Below are 9,670 nucleotides of genomic sequence, written 5' to 3' on the forward strand. Positions count from 1 at the left end.
GGCAAGGGGCCTCTTTAGCAGTGGGAGCAGCACCTTGCGGGGAGTAGAGGGGCTCGGCCTGCTGTTGGGCCAATGGAGTCACACAAGAAACCCTGGAAATGCTTTCAAATTGTTCTGCTAACATTAATAAATGCCTCAAAAGCTCCTAATCTGCTCTGTCAGGAGCATGACGTCCAGGCGTTTCACAGCCAGCTCACGTCTCTGCTCTCTCTCCCCCCACCGCTCCTTCCCTGCCTGGTAATAGTAAATGAAAGTGGCACTCGTTCCTCTGGCTGCTGGGACCAGAATCACACTGAGCCCAGCCTGTGCTGGGGCTGGAGCTGCTGTCCCAACATGCCCCGTCAGTGCTGCGATGGGCTGGTGCCTTGTGCCAAGACCACCATCCCTCCAGAGCCCAGGGACCAGCTGGGATGCTGCACCAAGTTGCCTCAAGGTCCATAAAATCATCGAATGTTGTGAGCTGGAAGGACCCACAAGGATCATCCAGTCCAACTCCTGTCCCTGCACAGGACAATCCCAACATTCACACCATGTCCCTCAGGGCCTTGGCCAAATGCTGCTGCAATCTTGTCAGGCTTGGTGCCATGAGCACCTCCCTGGGGAGCCTGTTCCAGTGCTCCACCACCCTCTGCCTCAAGAACCTTTTCCTCATGGCCAACCTCACCCTCCCCTGCCACATCTTCCTGCCATTTCCTCTGCTCCTGGCATTTGTTGGTGGCCAGAGAGAAGAGATCAGCGCCTGCCCCTCCTCTTCCCCTTGTGTCCAGTTTGAAGCTGCTCGAGGGTGAGGAAAAGCAGCCAGCGTGGACACAGCATCCAGCCTGGGCCTGGCCTTACTGGGCAGCTGAGGAAAGCTGGTGGCACTGGAGGTCCCCAAGGGAGCCTGGTGCTGATGAGAGGTGATGAGGCATGGGCATGCTGGTGTAAGTGCCTGCTGCACTCACTTCCAAGGGTAGAGGCACTGGTCGGCACCCTCTCCCAGGCCTCCATACCTCTGGATCTGTACTCTGGAGCTGGGGCTTGGGGTCCTTCTCCAGATGCTGAGCAAGTCTGGGGGGTTATCAGGCAGTGCCAGGGATCTGGGTGTGGGGCTCACAGTCAGCAGAGGACACTCTGGGGCAGCTCACCCTGTTCATGCAGCAGTGCCATGGCATCCCAATCTCCCTCCCCTGCACAGGTTTCCATGGGAAGCTCTTGAGCATATTCAAAGGTCTCCTCACCTCTCCTCCCTTAGAAGCTGCTCCTCTCTCCTCACAGATTTGTCCATGTCTCCTCATTAAGCCGGGCTGCCAGTGGTGGCAGAGCTTTTGAAGGATTGCCTTTGATGGGCTTCCTCATGCAGCCTGTCCCCCACGGTCTGCTCTCACCAGTGGGGTGTCAGCCAGGACCATGGGGGGTTACTTTGTGCTGGAGTCGGGCACTGTGGTGCATAATTACAATGGCTGCCGGAGTGCAGACTTCAAACTGGTGATGTGGAGAGCGATGCAAGCCTACAGAGCTTGGTGGAGCCTCTGGAGAAGAGTCCAAGCGAGGAATGATGCTCCAGTTGCATTGGGGTTGGTCCAGGGCAGGAACTGCTGGACAGCCTGATGCTTGGAGTTTGTTTCCCCAGCTTGCCGTTGCTTTGCACCCCCTCTGACCTGCTGTTTGCAGCTCCCTCTCCTCCAAAAGGACAAGCTGCTCTCAGTCCTATGGCCAGGACTGATACAGCCCCACCCTGGCTTTACCCTGAACCAATAGCTCTGGGGAGCATCATTTGCAGCCAGGCAGGTCCCTGGCAGCAGCCCCATAGATTGATGGGCACAGGGGACAATCAGGTGAGTGGGATGTGAAGAGGGGTCATTTGTGGTGGCTCAGTTCCTCACCCACCCCTCAGGGATGGGGACAAAGCTTTCTAACGCAGTGTTTTTATCATGTGTTTTCCAGTGAACTTGCTAGACACGTCAAAGATCCCGGGGGACTGGGGCTGGATGACTTATCCCTTGCATGGGGTAAGTATGAAGTGGCTGTTGGCACATGGGGGATCCCAGTGGGATGGGTCACCATGGGTCCCTGTGGGGAGGGTGGATGGACATCTCAGTGCCATGCTGGTGCCTTGGTCAGTGCTGATGGGGCAAAAGAGAGCATGTCTGTTGGGAAAAAGCCAGCCTGAAAGACTAGCAGTGGGATGCGGTTGGATTGGAAATGCCATTAAACTCTCCATGTCCTCTAGCAGGGACCAGGATGTCACCAGGTCCTGAGCTCTGAGGGAACTCAAGAGCTGGGTTGCCCCATGGGCACTCAGGCTGAGAAGCATCTCATTCCTCACTGCTCCAGGGGAGCATCAGGAAGAACAACCCAAAAGGACTGGAAAGAGCTCAACTGCCTGTTGAGGAATTTGCTGTGGGATCTGGGGAAGAGGGGCAGGGGACCATTCCCTGCAGATGGTTTCTCACAGGGAATGGGGATGCAAATGCACAGGCCTGTGGCATGAACAGGAGTGGTGACCCCCATGTGAACCTGCCACCTCTGCTGGCTGGAGCCTCTCTGCACAGTCCCTTCACTTGCATTTCCATGTCCAGGTTTTCCTGCCACAGCAGCTTTCTGGAAATTGTGAGTTCCAGATGGCAGTGGTGACCTGGCTGTAAGGATTTTGCTCATTCATTTAGTGAACAGAAACAATCCCATAAATACACACAGGACCAACTGCAAGGCACAGTGGGGCTTGCTGCACGCACAAAATGTGCAAAATTGGCGTGCCTACATGGCTTCTGCTGCTGTTTTGATTTTTCATGTCCGTTCTTTTTCATCCCTTCTCTGAACTAAACAGTCCTAATCTTTTCAATTCCACCTCCTACAGAAATCTTCCCAGGCTTCTAATCATTTTCGTTGATCTGTTGCTTGAGACTTTCAGTCCCCACACTGTTTGAGCAGGAGCGATCCGAACTGTGAATTCATAATAATAACAATGATCCTATTTCTTCAGATATTATCATATATGTAAATATATTAAATTATTAACTCAGCTCTAATTTTGGCAGTTAGCTCTTGCAATGATGACTATCCAGGAAACATAATAGATTCAGAGGTACAAGGTCAGAAGGGACTGCAGCACTGGTGTGATCTCCTCCATAGATACAGGTCTTCAGACCTGTCAATGCACTCACATTCCAGAAAAGCCCAGCTTTTAGAAAAAACACACCCTTGACTACAAAACTGCCACTGGTGGTAAATCCTCCAGGTCCTGTAGCCACGTTGTTAGCAGTGACCTGTTAACAACTGTCCACCACGTGGGTTTGCCCGGGTTCTGTTTCCAGCCAGCGGACCTTTGCCTGGATGAAGGAGATGTTGTCCTCCTTATGGTCAAGTACAGGCTGCCCTTGGTTGTGTGGGTCTCTGTCCTGTCACCTCGCTGCTGCCGTCTCATCCCAGCCCTACTGCCAAATCCTGGAGGGGCCTGATGCGTGTTCAGGGGATCAGGGACCAGGGCTTTGCCTGCTCCCTTGGGATGAAGGAGGTTTCTGGGATGTTTCTGGGAGTGCAAACTGGTTTCCTTTGTCCAGTTCCACTGCCCTGCCCTTCACCGTGTCCTTAGAAATTCCTCCCCATAGTCAGACCCTCCACTGCTCACAGACTGCCCAAGACCCTCCTTCTGGATCCTCCACCAATGTCCCAGCTCTCCAGACACCTGCGCGACCGTATCCCATTGCTAGCTGTCAGACATGAAGAAATGATCCATCACATCACCTGGATGGCTTGGATGGAACTTAATCCATTTGAGGTGGTTGTCCTGGGGACACATGGGGATGACTGGGCAGGACCTTGCACTCCTAAGGCAGATGTCTTCCTGAGGGAATGAGCCTACAAGTGCCACTTTCTCACCACATCAGGGACTTCCATGACCAGTTGAGGTGCAGCATCCTGTGTTGTACATCTGCAAAGCCAGGGGATGAATCCTGGGTCCCGATCCATTAGGGCTGTCAGGTGCAATGCATTAGGGCTGTCAGGTGTCCATAGGGTGCTTGAGCTGGTTTGCAGGGCGGTCATCACTCTGCTGACGACTTGCAGTACTGCAGATTCCCACCAGCCCTTTACCAGTAGCCTAGCAACTTCTGAACGTTAATACAGATCTGAAGGCTCCACCTTATTGGTGGTGTTTATTATGAATAGTTGATCCTGGATGCCAAAGAAGAAAAACAAAAAGACTTGTATAACACCTAATGCCAAAGCAAACTCTTGGACATCTTATGCTGCTGTGTCCTCCCACAATTCCTAGGTAAGTCATGGGGTAACACCACTCTTTGCTTAACTTGTGCTTTTGCCCAACTCATGGCCCTGTTACCCAGAGAACAACCACACAGCTGTGTGCAAACTGGCTTGAACACTTTCAAGGAGGGTGCCTGGGTTTTGATGTGGTGTTCTTGCACAAACAACTTTGCATATAGTTTTCCAGCTGGATGTGTTAATGGCTCCTCTGAGCACTTGTCTGCACTGTGGTTCTTCCTCCATGGGCCATTGCATCGCATCATCCTGAAAGAACCTCTCATTCCTTTAACCTTCTGCTGCTCCTTCAGCTCCAGGTTCTTTTTGGGTAGTCAGTTTGCACTTGGACTCAGTTGCCATCACCAGAAAGGAGGTGGGATGGGGTGCTGGTGTTTCAGAGAAGCTGCTGTAGGATATTCACTCCCAGTGCTAATGATCTGACACTGAGTAGATGCCTCCTGAGCAGCCTCTGCAGCAAGGTTTGGATTCAGGTGGGAGAGAAACCAGGTAAATCCCAGGTTTGGCAGCTTGTGTCCACGTGGCTCCAAGCCTGGTGTGATCTCTGCTCCAGGAAAGGGATTAAGTTTGCTGGTCACCATCTGAGGAGTACTTCTGTTGTCCCTGGGACTGTCCCTGCTCATTGCAACATGCTGCGATTCTGGCAGCCCTGGTTGCTGGTGTGGTATGGAGGCAGTGTACTGCCAGATTTTATTTGGGGTCTCTTATTTTTGCTGCTTTTTCCTTAATTCAGATACTCCTGCTGGAAAAAAGGTGGCAGTGTCCTCCACCCCACTATTCTCCCCTGCTGCCTTCTGACTGTGCTGACTGAGCTGCCGCTGGAGTGTGTGATGGGTGCTGGAGGGTGCAGGATTTCCCTGCAGTGTCTCTGCTCCATCCATCCAGACAGATCTGTCACAGCATCCTCCTGCCAAGGGACAGTGTTGCTGACCCTGGTTCCCCAGCCGAAGTCATGCTTGTTTTTGCTTTATCCACATCTCCATTCCCCTGCCCTGTGTGAGTCCAGGGCCACTGCATGGGTGACAGTGGGGAGGTGGGTAGCTCTGGCTGGGTCTTTGCATGGTGCTAAACAGCTCAGAGCACCAGTCTCCAGCCTGAGGAGCTTCAGAAAGGGAATTGTGTCCAGTAGCACAGTCCCACTTGCTTTTCCAGCACCTGAAGGTCCTCTCCCACCTCTTCGGGGCTCCTGGGGATGCCTGAGGAAAAGTAGCAGTCTCAGAGTTTTTGTCTCTGGACTGGGAGATCCCAGAGCTGCCTGCACAGCCAGGACAATGGTCCAAAGCATCAGCAATGCAAAACTGGAAGGGTACTACTTGCAAAGTCCTGATGTTTTCATCACACTTGTGGGCAAGGTGAACTTGCCTCACAGGAAGATTTTTATTTTATTTTTTCCTCTCTGGGTTTGCTGTGGCCACCAAGAGCAGAGGATCAGGGGACTGGGAGCAATGGGCACAGCGGGGGTCAGCAGCACCATTGGCCCTGGAGAGTGTCAAGCCATCAGGGAGGCATGCTGTGGCCTGTTTTGACATTTCCTCTTGCCAGACAATTAACTGAGGGGTAATTGTCTGTAATTGCTGCTTAGGAGTTCAATTGTGTCCTCCCCTCACCTCCACTCCTGAGACACGTGCAGGAAGCAGAAGGGTCACCAGTAGCATCCCTGTCCCGCAGGCTGCGGCTCCTCTCAATTATAACTTCAAAGGGCTCCCGGGAGCTTTGCAGCTCACTCCAGCCCCAGAACAATTCCCTTTGCATTGAAAATTAAACTCTTATCAGTGCCATCAAAGAGGCTGCCCCTTCCCCTTCTGTGTCTCCAGTTTTCCAGCTCTCCCCAGCAAAATGCCCCAATGCCCCAGTGCCCCAGTGCCCTTCTCTCCCCTCTCCTGGCTTGGCACGTGACCTGCTGGATCAGAGGGATCCTGATCAGCCCCTTTGCAAATTGCTTTTCTACTGACTAATTAAAACGCTGATGAGATAAGTCAACATATTATTAATAATTATTGTATCGTCTACTTTGATTTACAAAGTCAAACAGGAAATGATTTTGTTCAGACACAGGGTATCTAAGGAGCTTGAATGATGCCTTGCTAAAGCTAACAATAAGCGAGCAACTTGAGTGCTGGAGAAAGACCCTCCATGCTGCCCACGACCTCCCTGTCTGCCCCATGCCAACACCTCTGTGATCTGGTCCCACAGCATCCTGCTCACTGCGCTGGCAACTGCCCCAATGCCTGGCATGCTCACAGAATCCCAGAATCCCAGAACGGCCTCGACTGGAAAGATCTTGAAGATCATTGAGTCCAATCATGAACCCAACACTGACAAGTCCCTGACTAACCCATGTCCCTCAGCACTGTGTCTACACGACTCTTCAATCCCTCCAGGGATGGGGACTCCACCACTGCCCTGGGCAACCCCTTCCAATGCCTCAGAACCCTTTCAGCAAAGAAATTCTTCCTCACATCCCATCTCAACTGCCCTGGCCACAAATTGAGGCCATTTCCTCTTGTCCTGTCTCTTGGTCCTTGGTTGAACAGACCCACCCCCACCTCTCTCCACCCTCCTCTAAGGGACTTGGACAGAGCCAGAAGGTCTCCCCTCAGCCTCCTTTCTCCAGGCTCAACAACCCCAGTTCCCTCAGCTGGGAACTCATCACACTTGTGCTCCAGACCCTTCCCCAGCTCTGTTGCCCTTCCCTGGACACGCTCCAGCACCTCCATGTCCTTCTTGGAGTCAGGGGCCCAACACTGAACCCAGCACTCCAGCTGTGGCCTCACCAGTGCCCAGTGCAGGGGGAAGAGAACTTCCCTGGTCCTACTGGCCACACTGGCACTGATCCAGGCCAGGATGCCCTTGGCCTTCTTGGCCACCTGGGCTCTCTGCTGACTCATGTTCAGCTGCTGGTGACCAACACCCCCAGGTCCCTCTCTGCCCAGCAGCTCTCCCCCCGACTCCTCCCCAAGCCTGTTGTGCTGCCAGGGACCGCACATTTGGCCTTAGTGAAACTCATGTTTCATGTTGACTTTGCTGGTGGGAGCACCAGGAAAGACCTTCAGAGGTGGTTTGCATCTCCCCATCTCTACCCCTCCAGTCCTGGTAAAGAGACACATCTTGAGGCCCCTGGTACAATTAGCCAAGAGTGCTCTTCCCTCGTTCTGCAGTAGCTCAGAGAGAAAACTGTCCAAAAAGCACCAAATTTGCTTAAACAACCAGCTGGGAGCACAGACACATTTCTGCCTGTAGAACACTCTCTCAGCAGTGTTTGTGCATCAGGGGTGGGGATTTCATGCTGGTGTACAGTGCTGCTCTCAATGCCCTGGGATTGAACTGTTTGCCTACGCAGCGGGGGACATTTTCTGTCTGGCTCTGGCCCTGCAGCTGACAACTATTTCATGGCCTGGATGCACCTTGTCTGCCACACCAGCTCTGTTATAGAGCAAAGTCTCCCATTGCCCCAAGCCCACCCTGCAAAAAATCTGCCCCCAGTCCGAGCCGTGCTGTGTGCTTGCCATTTCAACCCCATTCAGGGTCACGTCTTTCTCTTTGGAGCACCAAAAGATATTGTGGCTCTCCCCCCTGCCATGTCTTCTGCCCTCTGTCACTTTGATGTCCTTGTGCCATTTCTTGGGTTTCTCTTCCCGTCCGGAGCTTTTGCCTGGATCCAAGAATGCCAGCAAGTTCCAAGGCAAGCTGCGGTGAATCTCATTGTCTTTGAAAAAAAAGATGGGTAGGAATGGATCATTGGAAAGTAAAGATTTAGACTAGTAATTGAGATAAAAGCTCATCTCCCAGTGCTTGTTCAGTAAAAGCTGGGTTATTGCTAATTCCCCAGATGCTGGTCACTACCAGGAGTTAATCACCAGCAGTGAAGCTCAGGGTAGTTAACTGCCTGACAAATCCCTCCTTAGCCCCAGCAGTGACTGATTTCATGGGGATTATCTCCATTAATGCCTCCCATCTAATGATTTATAGCTGCAATAACGTCCTTCTCTTTTTTCTCTCTCTCTCAGTGACAGTGGTGCGAGGGACCCAGCAGCTCCTGGGGAGCAGCTGTAGCTCAGTGCTTGCTCTTGAGATGAAGGAAAGTGCTGGATGTCCCAGCAGCAGCAAAGGCTTTGCAATGCCAGGCAGACCCAGCATCCCTTGTAGAAGATTCCCAGGGCTGTGGAGACCTCATGCCTTGGCTCTGTCCATGGTCACCGCAAGGGTGGTGGGAGCTGCTGCTCCAGGGGAACGTGGTCTCTCCCTGTGTGTTTCCCCCTCTGCTCCTGCTCCTCCTTCTCCTCTTCCTCCTCACTCTGCTGCACCACGCAGGCCCTGGGAGACTTCTAAGACCTTGCGCAGCTGCCCAGATATCTGATGTTTGCATCTTTCACCTTTCATAATCTGGCAATTTTTTTTATAACTGGTGTTGACTTTAATTTAAACTATTAGGCAAGTCTCTGAATACAAATGCAATCATGACCCCCCCACAGTGCGTGCACTCACTGCGTTAATTATGATGTCCTCATTTCCGTCTCACTAGGGGATCTTCTTGCAATGACGGGGGCTGGGCTGAGCCTCGTTTAATAAAAGCCACTTCAAACTGTCAGCCAAGAGCAGGCAATGCCAGGAGGGTGGGTACATGCACAGTGCCTGCACACTTGAACTGATGGTACTCAGCGTCAAAGCTGCAGATGGTCAGAGGCTCCTCTTGCTGGCCACAGGAGCTTGTAATTAAGGTGAAACAGAAAAACCTTTCAAGTCATGGGGATTCCTCAGGCAGGTCCCTAAAGCTACTAGAGAGTGTCCAGAGGAGGCCACCAAATTGGGGAAGGGTTTAGAAGGGAATGGTATGAGGAGAGGCTGAAGGCACTTGGTTTGTTCAGCCTGGAGAAGAGGAGACTGAGAGGAGATCTCCTGGGGGTCTAGAACTTCCTCCCAAGGGGCAGAGGAGGGGCAGGCGCTGATCTCTTCTCTCTGGCCACCAACGAATGCCAGGAGCAGAGGAAATGGCAGGAAGATGTGGCAGGGGAGGGTGAGGTTGGGCATGAGGAAAAGGTTCTTGAGGCAGAGGGTGGTGGAGCACTGGAACAGGCTCCCCAGGGAGGTGCTGATGGCACCAAGGCTGACAAGATTCCAGCAGCATTTGGCCAAGGCCCTGAGGGACATGGTGTGAATGTTGGGATTGTCCTGTGCAGGGACAGGAGTTGGACTGGATGATCCTTGTGGGTCCTTCCAACTCACAACATCCTATGATTCTATGGATTTCAAATGCCCAGCAGGTCCTGGGACCTGGCAGAGCTCATGGGACCTGTTTTGTCTTGTGGCATTCTTCGAAGATGCACCTGTGGCATCTGAGCCACCAGTTCAGGTGGCCCAGCTTCCCTCCACACATTTCCATTGATGGCAGAGCACTTGCCCTGTAGGTCAG

At 52.6% G+C, this 9,670-nt stretch overlaps 1 protein-coding gene across 1 annotated transcript in view; it reads left to right on the plus strand.

The window, feature by feature from the left end:
- Window positions 1–1,926: 1,926 nt before the first annotated feature.
- Window positions 1,927–9,670, plus strand: part of LOC104525743 (ephrin type-A receptor 8-like) — a gene marked incomplete at both ends in the record, with an annotated part of 11,518 nt that continues 3,774 nt past the window's right edge. Inside the window, one exon of the mRNA XM_010168977.1 lies at window positions 1,927–1,991. Within this exon, the coding sequence (XP_010167279.1) occupies window positions 1,927–1,991 (65 nt within the window). The remainder of the gene's footprint in view (window positions 1,992–9,670) is intronic.

This window comes from Antrostomus carolinensis, unplaced genomic scaffold (genome assembly GCF_000700745.2).
Source record: "Antrostomus carolinensis isolate BGI_N321 unplaced genomic scaffold, ASM70074v2 scaffold15685, whole genome shotgun sequence".
NCBI classification, from domain to species: Eukaryota; Metazoa; Chordata; class Aves; order Caprimulgiformes; family Caprimulgidae; genus Antrostomus; species Antrostomus carolinensis.